At 37.9% G+C, this 21,850-nt stretch overlaps 1 protein-coding gene across 5 annotated transcripts in view; it reads right to left on the reverse strand.

Annotated features, from left to right (window-relative positions):
- The window catches only part of CBFB (core-binding factor subunit beta), a 53,189-nt gene that overhangs the window by 2,340 nt on the left and 28,999 nt on the right, over positions 1-21,850 (reverse strand). For 2 of the 5 annotated variants that reach the window (XM_087420143.1, XM_004431700.3), the window contains 2 exons: positions 21,607-21,723; positions 12,880-12,975 (listed from right to left, as the gene is read on the reverse strand). In XM_087420143.1, coding sequence (XP_087276269.1) covers positions 12,880-12,975; positions 21,607-21,723 — 213 coding nt within the window. Of the gene's footprint in view, positions 1-2; positions 10,399-12,848; positions 12,976-21,606; positions 21,724-21,850 lie in introns of those variants that run through there. The other 3 variants (XM_087420142.1, XM_087420141.1, XM_087420140.1) reach the window with 3 other exon arrangements.

The raw sequence follows: 21,850 nt of genomic DNA on the forward strand, positions 1-21,850 counted from the left end.
GACACAGTAGCACATAAGAAAAGTTTGTAACTAAAATATTTTCAGCCAATATCTCCAGATATTAAGAGGAAAAACAATTTAAATTATATATGAAATATTTTGCTAAAGTTTCCTTAAAAAACAAGAATAAAAATCTCGTTATATTCAAAAGAGCATTATCAAAATATGTACTATGTATAAAAGAACAACAAATCTACCTTTACAGTTTTGAGACTGTAAAGCAAAAATAGAAATACAAAATTAGAGTCCTTGATATACTTATATACCTGGAAGTACCTTTACAACAATACTTAACAACAAAGGGGTTCGATAATTATAAACAGAGGATTTCAATTTTCACTTTAGAATAAACATTTCTAGGTAAACTATATATGGCAAATTAATAGAGAACATCTAACAACTAACATATTGTGCATGACACTCTCTGCTAATGTAACATTTTAATATAACATAGTGCCCCTTTGGTCTACACACATTTACTTTCAGTCTCTTTCACAAATTCCAAAGCATGTTTCTTTCACCAACTTTCTTTAGTGACTACAAACGTCCATCAGGCACAAAAATCTGTTCATATACAGAACTGGTTCCTTCAGCAGCAGTTGTCCTATGTTAGATAATGGCAACTCCATTTTACCAGTTGTTTTAGGCAAAAACCCTTGGGTCAACCGTAACATCTCTTTCTCTCACACTCAACAGTGAATTCTGACAGCTCTACATTTAAATATATCCTGAATCTGACCACTTCTTAGTAGCTCTACCACTCTCACCCTAGTCCAAGCCACCATCATCTCTCATCTGGATCTTGTTTTTAGCCGCCTCTGTTATGTGCCATATGCCAGTAATTGGGACTAACCGCAATTACCTATGCAATCTTTAGCTACATGGAATCATGTATTAATGTCACCAATTGATTCTCCATTGTCTATGTCAGTTTTTGGAAACAAATAAAAATCAAAACATTCTGATTTCAAGTCTTAATATCTAAAACAGTTGTTAGAGAAGGAGCCTCCTTGACCTTCAAAGAAACATCTCAACAAGTCACATTTGTACTGTAAGACCAAGTTCAGCCAGAAGTTCCAGCAATGTCATCATTTCTCAAGAGGGTTATATTGTTTAGACAGAAATGACACTGCCTTATTCACTTTCAAACAAATCAAATAAAATCCAACACTAACGTCTGAAATCTTTCTTATAAATTTTGATATGTTTCTCTAGCAGATTTTAATTATTTTTTATTAGCAGGCTATATAATGACTAAATTTTAACATATTCCTTTCAATTAACTAGTCAGGTTAAAGTTATGCTGCATGGTTACAGACTGAAAGAGCTATGGAATGCACGTGCATCAGAAAAACAACTTGTGTTCCATATAGGATCAATGCTAAAGGTAGTGTGAGAAAAGATCAATGCTGCAAAATCAGAGATGGTGATATAAGCATCTGGTTTCAGTCAATGAAGGTTAGAAAGGGGCTGAGCAATGAAGAAACACAGAGAAAAATCAATCTAATTATATATTTATAAATCACTACAAATCTACCAATAATACTTTGTGAAAAGGATATTTCAGCTTTTGTCTTGGGATAACCGTAATTTTCAAATTATTTTAATAATAATGGGATGACTCCAAACTAGTAACAAAGAAAAGTCATCAGCAGCCAGAGTTCTCCCTACTGGTCATGGCTGTGCAAAAGTTGTCATGGGTTTATCTGTCTAAAATATATTTTTGGTAAAAGCAAGGAAAGGAGTAAAGAAAAGCTGTTTTGCTATTTATTTGTGTTTTAGTTTCTATTTACATTGTGAAGAAGGAATGAGGAAGATGTAAGGGAAGACACTGTGAAGGAGGGTCAAGAGTAGGAAAATAGAAGAGGAGGAGTCTGACAGAGTATGAATGAGCAGAAGAGGGAAGAATGAGAGAGCTGGGGGACTGGGAGGAAATTTAATGCTAGAAGGGAAGATGTATCAACTGTCGTATGAAGGAGACAAATACAGAAACAGATTAAGGTTCAGTGAAATAGCTTCCACAGGACTGAAATTTAACAACTGAATTAGCTGCCTTGAGAAGCAGTGTTTTCTACTGCGGCAGTTTTCTCATGGAGGCTGGATGTTTTAGAAGGAATTCTTCTGTGGGTAATAAGCTAGACCAGATGATGGCAAAGAAACCTCTGAATTCCATTATTCTAAAAACATAAAGTATATAATTTCTAGTTTCTTTCTCCCCCGTCAATCCACAAGGGCTCTTGATTCTAACCTTTTATTAACAGTTTTTCAGAATAGAGTTTTAATATAAAGCAGACACCCATGATCCTGTTCAGAATACAAACTGAACATTTTTATATTTTTATAAATCTATAAATAAATTTATAGATTTATAAATTTATTTTTATTTCTAAATTTATAAATAAATAGTTTTAATATTTATAAAGAATCAATCTAGACATTTTACTGAAGACCTCTTACTACCAGTTGCTCCTGTTTTCTTTCTCTCAATATACCATCACCCAGAAACACGGCAAATCCAATTTCTAGGAGGCAATCACAGGATGAGTCCAAAATGAAAAGAGGAAAAAAAGTCACCAGGAAGTAGAGTTTTCCCTACTGGTCAGGGATGTGCAGAAGTAGCCCAGAGCAGGGATACCCAAGTGAAAATGAATAAAACTTCTTGGCTGATTTCCATTCTTTTATTATCAAGATCACCAAGTTGCTGAACATTCTTCATGAGAAAATGCCCTAATAATTAAAAATAGCTACAATTTGAGTGTATATTATGGCCAGATGCTGTGCTAATCACTTTATGTTTGACACCTGGCTAAAAGTCCGAACACAGAATTACAGTCATGCACTGCATAACGACGTTTTGGTCAATGACAGACCGCATGTATGATAGTGGTCCCATAAGACTAGTACCATATAGCCTAGGTGTGTAGTAGGCTATACCATCTAGGTTTGTGTAAGTACACTCTATGATGTTTGCACAATGCTGAAATCTCCTAATGACGCATTTCTGAGAACGTATCCTCATCGTTAAGCAATGCATGACTGTATAAAATTTTAGAGCGGAACAGTACTTCAGAGATCTGGTTCAACTCTCATTTTACAGATGATGAGCCTAAGACCAACAAGGTTAAGTGATTCCCCTAAGGTTACACAGTTAGCTGGTGGCAGTCAGAACACAAACTCAGACCTCTGGAAAAATCTTTAACTCACAATTAAGCATTTATATCAGCTTCTTAAGTCACTGTTATTTCTCCCGATTGCTAAGGCTGGAGGAGACACAAAGCAGAAATTTTAAGTCCTAATATGAGAGAAAGGAATGCACTTTGCCCAAACTCATTAAAACGGTAAAAACCAGGTTAGTAGACAATTATAAACACCTGTCAGATAAGTAGACTGCAGGAGCTGGTCTAATAGCCATGTCAAAAATATAGTTCTTACAAAGTATACTTCAGGAAAACTTTAAATATGAAGTGACATTTCAAAATAAAAGAGATAGTGGAAACAATCTACATTTCTGGGCTTGGACTGGGATTCTGGGCTCTACCACTTTAGCTACGTGATCTCAGACAAGCTTTTCATCCTCTTTCAGCCTCAGTTCCTTAAAATGGAGATACACCTTATAAGAGGATTTAAGAATCAAGTGTAAAGCAAATATTGTGGTGTATCCAGCTACAACACCATTTCTCAAGTGTGGCACATATATGCTATTGCTATTACAACAAAGCTGCTCATCACTTCCCAGTTTATCTATAAGAACTTTCAAATGTTAAGAAAATCTGCATCCTGCAGATAAGACTAATTTTTACAAGCTAAAAACAAGGTTAAAACAAAATAAATTTAATAAAGTCTACATCTCCTATGATAGAGAGCAAACCAAGACTCTCTTCCTCTCCTAATATGGGAGAAGACAGATCTAGTATCCTCTTCCTCAATGATCCTCTTCCGATTCTCAGTCTGAGTTCATATTCCCAGTTCACTCTCATCTACTGCCTTTACCCAAAACTCACCTCAGGAAGGCCCAGTATAGACAGATTCTTATGTTAACTTATCCTTACACAAAACTGAGTGTTGGCAGGGTTAAGTGATTTGAAAACTCAAGTGTGGGAATTCAAAATAAATAGAGCTGGGATTTTTTTCTTGGACCACACAGAATCGGAGACTCCAAAAACATACAAAACACAAATACAAAACCACATAAAGCCTTTTGCCTGTTTTTATTTCCAAATAGTTTCCACATAAATTCTATGATTTGTTGCATTGTATTACAACTACCCATACTACAATAAGCAATAATTATTTACCCATTATCTAACATTAAAGACAATTATTTATTTTCTAATGCTTTATAACCTAACCAAACAAAAGTATGTTCTAGATAACGATAGGGAAAATCTCTTTCAGCACCCTATCACCCAGCAGTTGAATTAAGAGCCAACAGTACCATATTACAGTTTTAGGTTAAGAGGTCAATCAAGTTGAAAGCAGTCTCTAGACAAAGTGTGTGTATGAGCTGCTATCATGCATATGAGGAGGTATCTTTCCAATTTATCTATGACCAGAACACTCAGTCTGTCCTTTATTAACCACAGTCTCCCTTCACAAAAGCCAAAAAGTAAGGCATCTGAATTAGTTATAGAGATGTGTAATCTGAAGAGAACTGCCACGGGTAACATGTCAACATTTTTAAATCGTGGAAGGTTTCTCAGGTAGAAGAGGCACCAGGCTACTCCTATGTGGCAACAGATACCAACGGGCTGGCATTTCACAGAAGAAATGTCTGATTATTTTTTCTTTTTTAAAGTCTAATTTTTATTAAAGTACAGAAGAGTGTACAAATCATAAATATATAACTTGATGGATTTTCATTAAGTGAACACCATCCATATAACTAGCACCCAGATCAAGAACTATTACATTATCACAACTTGGGAAGTTCTCCTTGTGCCCTCTCCCAGTCACTACTCAAGCCCCAAGAGTAACTGCTATCTCAACCTCCAACAGAACCAAGAAAAGTTCACAATCCTTTATTGTTGTTAAAAAACAAACAACACCAGAATCTAAAATAGCTTGGCAAAATAATATCTTTAACTGTCACAGTCTGAAGTTAGGATATGCCTGCCTTTACTGCTTTACTGCCACTCCAGACATGTTGCGAGCCAAGGTGCACAGAAAGAGGGGATGAAGAAGCTAGCTTCCACCGAGCCCCACTCTAAGTGTCAGATACTGAGCTAGGCAGCAACCCAAGAGGTTAAGGTGTTAGCCCTTTTTATAAATGAGGCTCAAGAGGACAAGCAACTTTCCCAATGTCACACGGCAACAAGTAGTGGAGCTAGGGTTCAAAACTAGGGCAACCTATTAGAAACTTCATGATCACTCTACTACACCAGTTTCCCAAACTACATTCTGCCAGCTACTGGGCTCCCTGAAAACACCCCAGGGACTCCAAGGGGAGATCAGAATAATCCCTACCCCTGCTTCACACAGAGCAGTGCGCCTTCTATGTATTTTATACACTGGGGTTCTGTATAAATTTCAAATGAAGGAAGGGTTTCACATTTTTTTAAAACAGCCTATATGCCAGAGAAGAGAGAGCAAGTTCTAGAATCTTGTTTTCATCATTCTGTGTTAACACTAAAAACAAATTTATTTCTTTTCTAAATAGGTAATAGATGCACATGTTACAAAATTCAAAAGGTACAGAGATAAACAGTGAAAAGTAATCACCCTCTCATGTGGCCTCCAGACACCCAATTCCCCTCTACAGTTTCCAGTTTCAGTTTCTTATGTATTCTACTAGAGAGAGACTATGCACATTCAAACAAATATGTAGGTATTCCTCTTAAAAATATGCAAAGGGCAAGATATTATACACAATGTTCTGTACCTTTTGCATATCATTTTATTGTAACCCAAAGATTTAACAGTATTTAGAGGTTACTAAAATACACAATGTTTCTTCATTTCACTTGAGTTTTTCATTTGCCAAATTAATGATGATCTGCCATTAGCTCTGAAAGGTAAAGAAAATATCATACTACTAAAATATCCTTTTCCAGAAAAATCAGGAAAAGAGAATGCTAAATCCTACCATGAATGATGGATTGAAAACCTTCTAAATTTTTAGATGGTGAATGGAAACATGCCCAAAGAGTTTATAACTGACTTCAGGTTAAAACACTGGCGAAAATTAAAACCCCCTGGGCCACTAATCACTTGCAGTTCTGCTTCCCACTGTTCGTAACCTTAACTTTACACTTATGTTACATGCTCACGAGCACAACCATTACAAGTTTAGCATGGCAAGGCTAGAGGCCTCAGAGGTTATCCAAACAGGGGCAGGACATCCCTAAGCCTCTGTGCTGCCAGGATCTCAAGCTTCTAAGCACCATTCACTGGGTTACTGCCACCCACGAGTTACTACTGCTCTTTGGTCCTCGTCTCTAGACAGGCCTCAGGACCACCCACTGGAACCATTATTATTCTGTTCTGCCTCAGCTTTTTCTTTTCCAGGCAAAACGGTTTCCAACCTCTCCTGGCAGATTTTACTTTTCAACTGAATCATCTTTATGGGTGATGTGGAAATTCATTTCCCAGGGCTAGGCTGTATTTACGGAGATCTTTTGGTTAGGAAACTGGTTTAAGCCTTCAATCTTCCTTCCATTAACCAACTATTTGAAAGAGAGCAAGTCAATTCTTCTCAGAGCCTCAGTTTCTTCAACTCTAATAAGAATGTTACCCAGCTGAATGTAAGAAAACCATTTATTATAAAATTGTGACTTTTTAAGAAACAAAACCAAAACCAAAAAAAATGAATGTTCCATCATATGATGTAAAGAAAGCTCCCTGTAGATGTCTGAATTACAAGGTGGAAACGACATTTTTCTCCAATGTTCTCCTATGAGGAAAACAGAGGTGAACTGCAAGAAAATAAGCTGACATAAGCAATTTGTTACGGATTTTTTTTTGTGTGTGTGAGGGAGATCAGCCCTGAGCTAACATCCATGCTAATCCTCCTCTTTTTGCTGAGGAAGACCGGCTCTGAGCTAACATCTATTGCCAATCCTCCTCCTTTTTTTTTTCTCCCCAAAGCCCCAGCAGATAGTTGTATGTCACAGTTGCACATCCTTCTAGTTGCTGTATGTGGGATGTGGCCTCAGCATGGCCGGAGAAGCGGTGGGTCGGTGCGCGCCCGGGATCCGAACCCGGGCCGCCAATAGCGGAGCGCGCGCACTTAACCGCTAAGCCATGGGGCCGGCCCTGGATTTTTTTGAAAAAGGAAATGAAAATATACACGTGCAAAGTGCCAAAAGACACGAATACCCAAAACTCCCCTAAGTGACTGCCAGTGCAAGCTCTGGAGTCAGAGTCTAGCCCAATTTTCTAGATGACAGTTCTCTACAAGAATTGATGTTTTAAATTATTGCCATAAGGGACTACAGGATCTTAAATCATTGATGAAAATCTAACCATTTTCTCTATGCTGTAGGTCATAATGTAGGGAAAGTGCCCTGATACATTTTAGAGAACTAAAAGGATGTTCTTGTTAGCCAGATAATTCAATTAACTGGAACCAGCATTGCAGTAGAGCTTTTAGTGCTAAAGAAGTACTTTAGAGCTATTATTTACTGCAGGCATACACATACCAAGCACCATACTAAGTGCTTTATAAGCATTTTCCCATTTAATTCTCACAATAATTTTCTATGAGAAAACGGACTTAAGAGATTGGCAATTGATGGAGTGAGAATCTCAACTAGGCCTGACTACAAAGCCCATGCTCTCAAATCACTGACTGGAAACGATCTATCTGAGCAAGAAATTATTTGACACCTCTACCAACAGACTACATTTTTGTTCATAAACTCACACACCAAAATGTCGTTCTTCAAGTAAAATTTATAAGAACAATCTAACATTTTAGAAAAGACAATTCTTAGTCTCAACTAATCTAGAATGTTATTTAAAGCAAAATATATACAAAAACTCCCTAAATAATTGTTCCATTAATTGTCAAACAGTTATTCTTCAAACATAACGTAGCTGAAGAGTACTTTTTATAAAACAATTCTTACATTCATTTAAAGCCACGTTAGCTTGCTCTAGAAAGAATGACTAATCACGTCCTCTGACATGGCAAAATCTCTTACTTCTTCACATCTTTGCATATACTGTTCCTTCTGCCCAGAATGCTTTCCCTGGCTTGTCCAGTTGGCAAACTCACACACTTCCTTCAAATCCCTGCAGGTGTATTCACCTGGGAATCCCCCAAGCAGAGGCAGATGTAAGCGCTGCTTCCTCTACACTGCCCCTGTGCCCCTTCTGAACCTCCATTAGGTATGGCTGCTGCTAAAGTACACTGCAATTACCTGTTTACACATCTATTTTCCTTCAATGCTGATAGTTGCTCATGGACAGAAATCATGCATTTTCATCTATATTTCCTAGTCCCTAGTGCAGAATCCAGCACAACACAGTTGGGGTTCATTACTTAATAACTTACCTAATATAAGCCAACAAATTATAAACATTTAAAACCTTTCCAGAGACGATTAACCCGTTATTATTCCACTTTAACTAACCTACAGGCTATCCTGTAACTCTAGTTTTCAGACAGGCAGGACAGGGGCTGTTTTTGAAGATTTCCTTTTGACAACTAAACACAATGTACAAGACACTGTGGTGGGTAATGTGAGGGTTAAAATATCAGGGGTCCCATCTCATTTGATCAGGGGATCAAAATACAGTGGAAGACAGACAAGTTTTTAATTGTTTCAATATATTGTTCAGTAAGAATAATAGAAATAAGTGCTCTGGAAACTATGACGTGCAAGGGCTAATTATGATGAAGAAGACTGGAAAAGAGACAACAGATAACATTTGAGCTGGGCCTTGACAAATGGGTAGAAAAGAAAATTCTTGGTCAGAGAACAAACAGCATGAGCAAAAAGGTTCTGAAGTATAAGATAAATGCATATTATACATTTAAAACTTCTTACTATTAGAGATACAAGCATTCTGCAAGAAAATGCTGAGGGAAGTCTGATCATAAGAACTGTAGAAGCTCTGTAGAAAACAAATCTATTATATCTCTCCTGTCTCTTCTAGCTAAAAAGCATTCTTGGGGACATCATCAGTTACTATCATCCTATCAGATCAATTCACTCACTGACAAAGGGAAATATCAATCATCAAAAGATAATACTTCATACACTAACCACTGAGCGGGCTTGATTTTTTTTTTCACTTATTCTAAAAAAATATTGAGGCACAAAAGGAAACAATATCAATAATAGCAGCTGACAACTCGTCAGTGCCACATACTCTAAAAGTGCTTTCACATGTATTTTTACTCATTTAATCCTCAAAACGACCCTATGAAATAGGCATGATTATTAGCCCTATTTTATAGATGAAGAAACTCAGCCACAGAAAGGTGAAATAAGTTGTCCAAGGTAACAAAGTAAGCAGCAGAGCCAGATACAAACCCTGCAGTCTGGCTCTAGAGTCTGGGCTCTTAACCACTGTCTCTGTGTGTACACACACACACACTTTTATATTAATTTAAATAATAGGGTACAATTTTTTTTTTTTGCTGCAAAAAGCTTTATTGTTTCTATTTGGTCCACGGCTTGGGAGAGGGCTCCAGGGTGGTTAAAAAGCTACTTAGTGGCTGCACGAAGAGGCTCAGGCAGAAGCTCTGACACCAGGGGGCTGCCAGAGGGGCTCCTCAAAGGCTGCTGGACTGCGGAGGCTCCTAGTCACGCTTGAGGGTGAGCCTTTGGAAGAGATACTCGCCCAGCCCAGCCTGGGGGCCAGAGAGCCTGTGAATGTTGGTCAGGTGGTCGCCCATCCTCTTGATGTGTTTCACTTCCTCCTCTAGGAAGTGGTTCTCCAGGAAGTCACAAAGATGAGGGTCTGAGTGGGCAGAACCCAGGGCATGCAGATCTAAGAGGGCCTTGTTCAGATTCTTCTCCAGCGCCATTGCAGCTTCCATAGCCTCCACGGTGTTGCCCCACTCATTGTGGGACGGCTTCTGCAAGTCCTGGAAGAGGGCTCGGCTGCCGCACTGGTTTTGCATCTTCAAGAGACGCTTGGCGCCCTCGCGCTTCTCCTCTGCCAACTCAAGGAAGAAGCGGCACACGCCCTCCAGAGCCACATCGTCGCGGTCGAAATAGAAACCCAGAGAGGGGTAGGTGTATGAGGCCCGCAGATACATGTTGACCAGGTGGTTGACCGCGGCCACCACTTCAGTAGAATAATTCTGACGAATCTGGGAGCTCATGGTTGATGGCAGTAAGGACCTGAGCTCAAAAAATCGGTGTTGGCTGGTCCCGCCGGAGGTAGAGGATGGCTGAGCTGGTCCGAAGGCTACGACTGGAACAGAGGTTGGAGGGTGGTCGGAGGCTGGAAGAAGAGGGCGTCCCTGAGTCTGTTCCGTCCAAACACTGTTGAAGCTAGAGACAGATCTAGGGGACGCTGAGTGCGCTGCCAGGGTACATTTAATTTTGTGCATGGAAAAACCACAAATTTTCTGTATTATATAACACTGACTTACAATTTTTTTTTTTTTTGTGAGATCAGCCCTGAGCTAACATCCATGCTAATCCTCCTCTTTTTGCTGAGGAAGACCGGCTCTGAGCTAACATCTATTGCCAATCCTCCTCCTTTTTTTTTCCCCCAAAGCCCCAGTAGATAGCTGTATGTCATAGCTGCACATCCTTCTAGTTGCTGTATGTGGGACGCAGCCTCAGCATGGCCAGAGAAATGGTGCGTCAGTGTGCACCCAGGATCCGAACCCAGACTGCCAGTAGCAGAGCATGCGCACTTAACCGCTAAGCCACTGGGCCGGCCCTAAAAAAATTTTTTGAATGTGGTAAAATACATAACAAAAATTACCACCTTAACCATTTTTAAGTGCACAGTTCAGTAGTGTTAAGGACATTCACATTGTTGTACTACCAATCTCTGGAACTCTTTTTAATGTCTAGAAATTGTTCTACTTAGTTGATATAATTATATCCTAAGTACATTTCCTTTGATTAGAAAGATGAATGTGTGCTAACTTTTTCTATTTTTTCTTGTGTGAAATGTTCATGTTGATAAGTTTATAAACTTGAGGCACGTGATAGATATTAACATTTGACATTATTCCTTTTAAAACACATTAGTTCTTATCCTTATTTCGGTTTTGTTAGAGTACACTTGTTATAGAATTTAGATTTCTGAACTGTTTGTATATACTTTAATTTTTTTTTTTTTTAATTTATTTTCCCCCAAAGCCCCAGTAGATAGTTGTATGTCATAGATGCACATCCTTCTAGTTGCTGTACGTGGGACACGGCCTCAGCGTGGCCAGAGAAGCAGTGCGTCGGTACGCGCCCGGGATCCAAACCCGGGCCGCCAGCAGCAGAGCGCGCACACCCAACCACTAAGCCATGGGGCCGGCCCCTGTATATACTTTAAATATTAATTTTTATAATTGAAGTCTGCTTAAAGCCGGATACAATTTTATCTAAAACAAAATTAAACATCCAGATCAATTAAAAGTTATATCAGGGCCGGCCCTGTGGCTTGGTGGTTAAGTGTGCGCGCTGCGATGCTGGTGGCCCGGGTTCGGATCCCGGGTGCGCATCGAGGCACCACTTCTCCGTTCATCCTGAGGCCGAGTCCCACATACAGCAACTAGAAGGATGTGCAGCTACGACACACAACTATCCACTGGGGCTTTGGGGGGAAAAATAAAATAAATAAAATCTTTAAAAGTTATATCAAATTTACAGAAGACAAACTGGGTAAGACCAAATTTCAGTGTCTAAGGCTAAAGTAGTCATGGATAATAAAACTATAAAAAGACACAAGGAAGTGAGTACTATAAAAAAATTGAAATAATAATTACTTTTGAGGGGAGGCAGAAGGTCAAAATAACATGTACATATGGAGGAGGCTGCTGAGGTAGCTGCCAAAGTTTTATTTTTTGACCTGGATGGTAGTTACAAGGGTGTTAGCCTTATAATAATTAAGCTACATATTTCTTTTGGGTAGACTTCTATATCTGTATTTTATTTTATTTTTTTTTCTTCTTTTTTTTTTTGTGTGAGGAAGATCAGCCCTGAGCTAACATCCATGCCAATCCTCCTCTTTTTGCTGAGAAAGACTGGCCCTGGGCTAACATCTGTGCCTATCTTCCTCCACTTTTATATGGGACGATGCCACAGCACGGCCGGAGAAGTGGTGCCTCGGTGCGTGCCTAGGATCCGAACCCGGGCCGCCAGCAGCAGAGCATGCGCACTTAACTGCTGCACCACGGGGCCGGGCCCCTATCTGTATTTTACTTTACAATAAAAAGGTTAAAATAAAAAGAAAAATAATCTAGGTAAATTCCATTCTTTGAGTAGTCTGTAAATATTAAATTTTCCTCTAGTAAAGAGCACATAACAAATGACTGAAAATTATGTTACAAAAACAACACAAATATTCATAGAAAAATGGAAAGTAATATTACTCCCAAGGAGTTTTAATAACATTCTAAAAATATGTATTCTATGTTAATATAAGGTAATTTTTACAAATAATTTGAAAAATAATTTTTAAAAAAGAGGTAAGATATTTGGATCAATGAACCAGGAGAAAATATACCTTGTTATAGTAAATGAATTTATGAGGACCAATAAATGAGGAATTCATATACAACCTTAAAATTAAGACTAAGTTTTTTTATAGCAATTAACTGCATTTAAGAAACACAAAGTCACAGAGAACAACTTTTTAAAAATGAAAGACAAAATTAAACAACTTAAAAACATTATACACAAACATCACAAATAGAGCCTGAGAGGTTGGGGGAAAGTACTAACCAGTTACTGCCAGCAGCTGTGAAACTCTCACCTCCATTTCCTCCCGATGAGACCTGTCTCTATCTTCGAATTCACGTGTCCTTCTCCGAGCCTCTTCAAAGGCCTGTTGTGCTAATGCATCCTCCTGCTGTCAGAGGAGACATAAAATAGATATTTTAATTTTTTTTAATTTATTTTTTATTTTTTTGTGAGGAAGATCAGCCCTGAGCTAACATCCGTGCTAATCCTCCTCTTTTTGGTGAGGAAGACTGGCTCTGAACTAACATCTATTGCCAATCCTCCTCCCTTTTTTTTTCCCCAAAGCCCCAGTAGATAGTTGTATGTCGGAGTTGCACATCCTTCTAGTTGCAGTATGTGGGACACGGCCTCAGCATGGCCGGAGAAGCGGTGCGTTGGTGCACGCCCGGGAGCCGAACCCAGGCCGCCAGTAGTGGAGCGCGCGCACTTAACCACTAAGCCACGGGGCCAGCCCCTAGATATTTTAATTTTGATTTATAATACAAATTTAAAATTTAGGGGTGTTTTATTTTTTGAAGGAAATGAATAGCAGAGTATTTCTCAAAACATTAAAACCATAAAAAAAATTAAATTATGTCAGAGCTACTTTTACAAGAAAACTTCAGTATTTTTCATACTTTATATCACACCTTGGAAACAACTGTCATGTTCAATCATATTCTAACAACTGAAAAGACTCTTCCCTTTTCTTTCCTTACCTCATCCTATTCACCAAAAAAAAAAAAAAAAAAAAAAAAAAAAAAGGCCTGATGAAGTCAATATTTAAACCATAGAAGTACAAGAAAAAAACTGGTATATATTTCTGTAATGTAGGGATAAGACAGGCCAGTCCCTCTAATTATGACACTAAAGTCAGAAATGTAAAAGAGACTATTGAGCAGATATTAACAGAATTGATTATACAAATGTTAGAAACTTCTAGATAACAAAAAGTACATAAAATTCCAAGGAACATTACTAACAAAAAATATTTGTAACATAAACATTTCTGGAATCTTTAGTCTCCTTTTCATTCCTACAAACATTTTCCTAGTTCAGGCTCTTAAGATCTTTTACCTGTATTACTGCAAAGGTCTCCTAAACAGTCTCTTCCTGCTTCCATTCTCTTATCCCCAATCCACCACAGAGCCATCAGAGCATGCCTTCTAAAGCACAATCTGACCACAAAAACTCCCAACTCAGAAAAGCTCCCTTACTGTCTATAACACAGGGTGCTCGACCTTTGCTGTCACATACTTCTCCATACTAGGATTTTCAATGGTACCCTTGAAGAAATTAAAAGGTCAAAAACAATACCAAAAAAGTCATCAACATTCACCTTCCTAGATTCATTGCAGCAAGGGGTAGCCAGGTAACTCAGTTCTAGCCAATGAGATAGAAGCTTAAGTCACTTAATGGGGATTCTAAGAACGTCATTTAAGAGACATTTCACTTTTCCTCCTAACTGGGAACTGATGCAATGCCCAGAGATACAGCAGCCACCTTGCAAACATAATAATGAGGATATAGTCACACAGTGAGCATAGTACAACAGGAAGATGAAAAGATCCAGGGCCCCTGATAATATAACTAAGTGCTATACCAGGCCTGGACTGTGTACTGCTGAGTATCTTGTTCTGTATGATAAATCCTTTATTTGTCACTGTTAGTAGGGTTAATACTTAGAATTTTCACTGACAATGTCTGTAACTTAAACAAAAGTGAAAGATGTGATCAAATTTCCACTTTTATGATGCATTTACCAGCTTTATGATCCAGGGCAAGGTATTTCATTTTTCTAAGCCTCAGTACACTCACATGTAAAATGTGCATAGTAGTAATACTTACTTTACAAGATTGTTGTAAAGATTAAATGAGATAACATATAAAAAGTGCTTAAGCATACTACCTGATAACTTTCAATAAGTGCTATTATTCTACAAGCATTTGTGGATATATAAAATTTACACATTTGACAAAACATCATTATACATACCTACTGTATTCTCGGAATGTACTATACACGCCAGAGGTACCTGCAAAAGAATGCTGTTTCCATCTCCCAAGGGCTTTCTATTATTTAGTTAGCTATCAACTGGGACACATCTGCTGATAACAAGATACCCTTTCTGTCCTGTGCATTCATTCATTCACTTTTTCACTTATTCCACAAATATTTAGTGAGTCTTTATTATGTCCAAGTCACAATGCTAGGTGTCATGGATAGTGAGGGAGCAAATGGTACTCTTCCTCACAGCTTCTGGTCTAGTGGGGCAGGTGGACAATGAACAAATAATCATAAAAATCAACACATAATTACCAACTGTGATTAAGTACAGTAGAGGAAAACTACACGACGAAATGAGAGCATATAACATGAGACGTGATCTAATTCCCTAAGGAAGTTATTAGCCACTAATGTGTATTCTAGCAAAGGTCACAGATTTTTATTTCATTCAAAGAAAAAATGTATTATTACTAATAGTTGTAGTAAAATAAGCCAAGAGAGATTTGGTAGCCTTCTATATTCTAATTCCAGCTTCTGTCTTGGTCTTTTCTAGTGAGATGTGAAATGTATATGCAATGAACAGAGTATGCACTTTAATAAATGGTTAAATCTGAAAGATGATCAGAGATTACCAGTGTTATCCTGACCCTTGCCTGTTGCAACCTTAAGTAACACCTCCCTTTCAAGGATAGCATAAAAGGCACTTGCTGATAAAACTACAAGCTCACCCAAAAAGTATGCTCAAATGGCTCGGCACAACAAAATCTATCCAGTCTCAGGTGGTAGTGGGAGAGGTTTTCAACACTCTGGTCCCTGCCAGCTACTTGTTATACTAGTCTGTCACTCCACGATCTTTACCACAATCTGCACAAAGTAGTCAGGTGGGGTAATCATAAAAGGTGGTTGGGTGTGTGTGAAACCCATGTGAGAAATAAAGACCTAGCAGTGCTGACGTAGGGCATATAGAGAATATTCTGACCACTCCTGCTGCAGTGGTTCTGTCTTTATTGTATTGTCCAAATCTATGACTATATTTATTTTACAGTTTGGGAATACTTACTTTTCTGCAGCAATAAATTTATTAAAAAATGGAAGTGCATGTTTAACAACAACAACAAAAAATCAAATTCGTTTCCAAGCAAGTTGATGATGAATGTGTAACTTGCACAAAATAATGACATTTACCATTCTCTGTGGGGACCAGAATGGTATCACTGATCACACGAAAACCAAAAGAAATAAATCTGCTGAAGCAGCATCAACATATACTTCAAAGGCGACAATTTAACATGTACAGCTGCAAACGCTGTACATTTAACATCACTCTATAGAACATAACTTTTCATTTGAATCAAATGACAGTTCTAAATTAATTTCACTCACATTCTCGCGCACATACAAAAAGCAAAGCTGTTTTATACATTGGCATCATTAATAGAAAAACCTTGCAAACAGCAAAAGGATGCCAGTTTTACATCAGTGTCATCAAGTACTTTAAATAGAAAATCTGTTAATTCCAAAAATGGTCCAACTTTTCTAACCTGATCATAGAATCAAAATAAAACTTTGGAAGGTCATTACATTGAATGTGAAACATCTTTTTGTGACTGCCAAAGTACATTTAAAAAGTACAACAATGAAGATAAAATTACTGGCTGTTATATTAAAATACAAATACAAATGGTGGAGAGCACACACTATAAAAAATAACATTATCATTGAATTTTTAAAAACTATAAAATAGTAATTTACTAGGAACTAGTTGTGGTATGTACATAATCCATAATTGTATCCAAAGAAGTGAAATATTCTGCCAATCATTTAGAAGTTACAGTCGTATAAATTACAAATATATTTATGTTTCCATAGTTAAAGGAACTGAACTATAAAATTTTTGCAACAAAGCTAATGCTGAATTCAAAAAAAGTCATCATGACAGTTCTCGTGTGCTTTGGATTTTAGAAAATTTGAGCCTTTGAAGAACTATTCTGAAATCAACCTAGTTTCCACACTGGCATTGTCCCTTTTTTGGTAAATGAGTCCTTGTAGTTATATTTTGTTCAAAATTAGTTGGAAATCTCTGATTATTCAATGGCGAACTGCCAAAACTTTCAGTCTTTCAAGCTTTTAGAGAATTGCAATTATTGAAAACCAAATGTATAAAGACATTGAAATTTATCCCTACAAATTACAGAAAATAAAAGATGAAAATACAATCAGTAAACATGATTTAATTTTGAGTTTCTATAGTTGTACTCAGAAATATCTTCATTTATGGGAAACTTTTAAAACATTTTATTGAAGTATATTATACATAAAAAAAAGTACACATATCTTAAGTCTGTGCCATAGTATGGTAGCCACTAGCCACACATGTGACCACTGCACACTTGAAATGTGGCTAGTCTCAGTCTGTAAGCGGAAAATACACTCTGGATTTCAAACACCTATTACCAAATAAAAGGTAAAATATCTCGATAAATTTCTATATTGATTTCATGTTCAAATGATAATATTTTGAATATACTGGGTTAAATGAAATAATACAAAAATTTATTACAATTATGTTTTTTTTTTTACTTTTTAATGTGGCTTCTAGAAAATTTAAATTACATTATGTGGCTTGCATGTGAATTCTACTGGACAGCACTGTCCTAAAACATAGCTGATAAATTTTCACAAACTGAACTTGCCATGTAACTAGAATCTATATAAAGAAATAGAATAACACCAGCATCTTGGAAGGCTCCTTCTGCTCCATTCCAGTAACTAGTCTCCTCTCCCAAGGATAAACCACTATCCTTACTTCTAACAGCATATATATATATGTACATTTTTTTTAAAATTTTTGGTGAGTATGATTGACCTTGCGCTAATATCCTCCTCCTTTTTGTATGTTGGACACGACCACAGCATGGCTTGATGAGCGGCGCCTAGGTCCGAGCCTGGGATCTGAACCTGTGAACCCCAGGCCCGCTGATGAGGAGCACATGAACTCAACCACTATGCCACCAGGCTGGTCCCATAACAGCGTGTACTAGTTTTGCCCATTTTTATACTTTTACATAAATGGATTCATACAGCATGTGCTTTCTGTATACTCAGTATATTTGTGAAATTCATCCATATTGGTGTGCTAGTTGTAGTTTTTCATTCTCACCATATTTCTTTGTGTGAACATACAATTTATCCATTCTACTATTAATGGCCATTTGGGTAGTTTGCAGTTTCTGGCTATTACTAATAATGCTGCTACAAGTGTCCTACTACACATCTTTAGTGAATACATGTATTCACTCCCGTCGCATACCATGCCTTAGAGTAGAGCTGCTGGATCACAGATATACCTATGTTCAACTTCAGTATTTATTGCTATTTTCCAAATGTTGTGTCAATTTTACATAACCAACCAACACACCAACTATTGCTCCATATCCTTGCCAATGTTTGTCAAAGGTACTCTGAACATAGGCAAAAAGACAATACCTATGAAAATATTTCAGCTGAAATGCTTACACACAATTTTTAAAAATGGAACTATGACTATCCTCTGTTCATCTCTTAGCTTACAAGTTATCTCAGCACCTGTTAGAGAATTTTGTCCTCACATGGCAGAGAGAGAGAATGAGCAAGTTCTCTTGTATACCTCTTCTTATCAGGACACTAATCATATCAGGGCCCTATTCTTAAGACCTCATTTAATCTTATGGCCCTTTACTTTTATTATCTTGCAGATGATTTGGGGACGGGGAAAGCTACAGAGATGTGCTGACTGCTGACTGAATGGCTGGGATCCCCTGCTTTGAAATTTTTACATTATGTAAGACCTTTGATTACATTAGTTCACTGTCACAACAGTGAGCTCTTACTTTGTAGTAATAAGGCTCAATTTGTGGACTGGGACAACAAAGCTTGGAAAATTTTAAGTATAGAAAATGCTGTGGGTTAAACTTAAAATTTTTACCTATTATTTTAGTAAAATATTTCAGTTTTAGAAATCAACTCAATCTGAAATTTTCCCTTACATGAATTCAATCTGCTGTATCACTTCTTACAGAAATAGCCCTCTAAATTGTCTATTATTTACTATTTTTCTGAAAGAGCTGGTGACTCCTCATCCCTATGGACATCAAGGTAGCAGGGATTCTTTCTTAAGAACTTTAACTTTATAATTATTTATTTATTTTTTTTCCCCAAAGCCCCAGTAGATAGTTGTATGTCATAGCTGCACATCTTTCTAGTTGCTGTATGTGGGATGCGGCCTCAGCATGGCTGGAGAAGCGGTGTGTCGGTGCACACCTGGGATCCAAACCCGGGCCGCCAGCAGCGGAGCGCACGCACTTAACCACTAAGCCACGGGGCTGGCTCTAGAACTTTAACTTTAAATCTTAATTTTTTACTAAGAAGTTTTTTGATCTCTTGATAGGAAAATTCTCACATTTTCATATATGGAGAACATGGGCTGAAACAACAGAAAGAATAACAAAAAGAGAGCTCCTTTTTATTCTTGATTATTTTAACTTAAAGAGAATCAATATCAAACCATTGAAAGAAATTAACACTTGCTAATAATCAGATACTTTTACATGTTCTTTCAGCATTTTGAATGTCATCCCACTACCTCCTGGCCTCCACAATTTCAAAAGATAAGTCAGCTGTTGTTAATCTTTCTGTGGCTCCCTTGTAAGGGATTTTTCTTGCTGCTTTTGAAATTCTGTTTTTCATCAATTTGACTATGATGTATCTAGGTGTGGATTGCTTTATGTTTACCCTACACTTGGAATTCATTGAATTTCTTAGATATGGAGATCAGTATTTTCCATCAAATTTGGCAGTTTTCAGCCATTCTTTCTTTCTTTCTTTTTTTTTGTGAGGAAGATTAGCCTTGAGCTAACATCTGATGCCAATCCTCCTCTTTTTGCTGAGGAAGATTGGCCCTGGGCTAACATCCGTGCCCATCTTCCTCTACTATATATGGGACGCCACCATAGCATGTCAGCCATTATTTCTTAAAATATATTTTCTGCCCCTTTCTCTCCTTTCCTTCTGGGAGCTTCATCACACATATGTTGGCATGCGTGCTGGTGTCCCAGTCTCTGACTGTTCATTTTTCTTTTTTTTTTCCTTTCTGTTCTTCAGACTGAGTGATCTCTATTAATCCACGGTCAAGTTCACTAACTCTTTCTTCTGCCAGCTCAAATCTGCTGTTGAGTCTGTGAATTTTTCATTTCAGTTATGGTACTTTTCAATTCTAGAATTTCTATTTGATTCTTTGTAATAATTTAAATCTCTTTACCGATATTCTCTATTTGATGAGCTATTGTCATCATAATTTCCCTTTAATTCTTTAAAGGAAAGAATTTTCCTTTAGTTCTTTGAACATACTGATAAATAAATGCTTTTAAGTCTCTGTCACTAAGAACTAACATTTGGGCTCCTTCAAAGATAGTTTCTTTTGCCTGCTTTTTTTCCTGAATATCAGTCACAGTTTTCATTTGCACATCTCAATTTTTTTGTTGAAAACCAGACATTTTAAATAATATACTGTAGCAACTCTGAATTCTGAACCCTGCCTCCAGCTTGTTGTTGCTGTTGTTTGTTTAGAGACTTGCCTGGACTAATTCTGTAGTCTGTTTCCCCAGCAGTGCACAGCCTTGCTTTCTAGGGCGTTGCCCCTGGGGCAGCATAACTTACTAGTCAGGCAGTGATCGGTCAGAGATTTTGCTTAAACACCTCAAGCCAGTAGGCACCTGTCCTTTGCCATTGGAACTGGGTGCAGCTTGGGTAATCCTTTCAAAGTGCAGGGAGTTTAGCAGTCTATCCTGTGTTCAGCCAGGGACTAGTAGAGCTTGCACGGGCCCTCTTTGTTCTCTCTCCAACAGGTGTAGCCTTGCACATGCACACCGCCTTCTGGACCATGAGAGCTAAGTGTGATCTTAGAAGGATGCAATTTAGCTATCTCTTCCCTAGATCTCCTTGATAAATTTCTGGCTAGTCTGTCATTTTGTTGCTTCCGGCAACATTAGCTTTCCCAGACTGTTTGCCACAGAGACCTCTACTGCTTTCAATAACATCCCAGGGTGTGCATTTTTCCAAGCGCTGCCCTAAATAAAGTCAGCTCTCTCTGACAGGACAGCAGAGCTGCCAGTCGTCATGGCTTGCCTTGCCTACCCAGGGTAGAACTTGAGGGACCACAGAGCTGAGGGAAGCTAAGAGAGCAGCTCATGACTAAAATGCCACAGACTATCACTGTTCTTCCTGAAATTCAATAGCCTTGTTTGAATATATGCCTCTCAATTTATGTCCCTGGGTTAATTTCCAGAGACCTTAAATGGGTATTTATTTTTACAGTTTTGTCCAGTTTAATCACTGCTTTTTGGGGAGAGGATTTGCCAAGCTAGTTACTCACCCATTCGAGAAGTGCTGCTCCTAGATTTTATTTTGAACTGGTTTTTTCCCTCATAATGTTCTAAAGATCAAGAACAAGTATTAAACAGAACCATTTACTGGACTTTGAAGGCCCCCACTAAGCAGAAAGGGGTAATCCAATGAAATTTAGAACCACTGAAGGAACAACTTTCCCAAAACCAAGACCAGAATTTGGTTCTCAACATCTTCAGGATTCCTCAATATTACCTGAATATGAAACTTTCTTTACTTACTCTGAAAGACCGGGTACATGGATCCCCAGAAAAAGGCAAGATTTGGGGTAAACAAAGGGACCATGGTCAGTAAAGCCTGAAGTCGCCCTACCTGGGCTCGCTCCTCATCAAACTCCAGGCAGCCCATACCATCCAGTCTCTGGAGGTCAATCCAGCCTTTCCAGATAACACAGACTCCATTCAGAATCATGGGAGCCTTCAAATACACCTAAGACACAGAAAAGAAGGATGAAAACCAATGCTAAGCCATCAGACACATGAAAAACAAAACATAAACTTACGAAAACGGTGGTTTTCTTAGGGGAAAAAAAGATGAATACAATTATAAAATTAAG

This window comes from Ceratotherium simum, chromosome 30 (assembly GCF_057802395.1).
Source record: "Ceratotherium simum simum isolate JZ-2026a chromosome 30, ASM5780239v1, whole genome shotgun sequence".
NCBI classification, from domain to species: domain Eukaryota; kingdom Metazoa; phylum Chordata; class Mammalia; order Perissodactyla; family Rhinocerotidae; genus Ceratotherium; species Ceratotherium simum.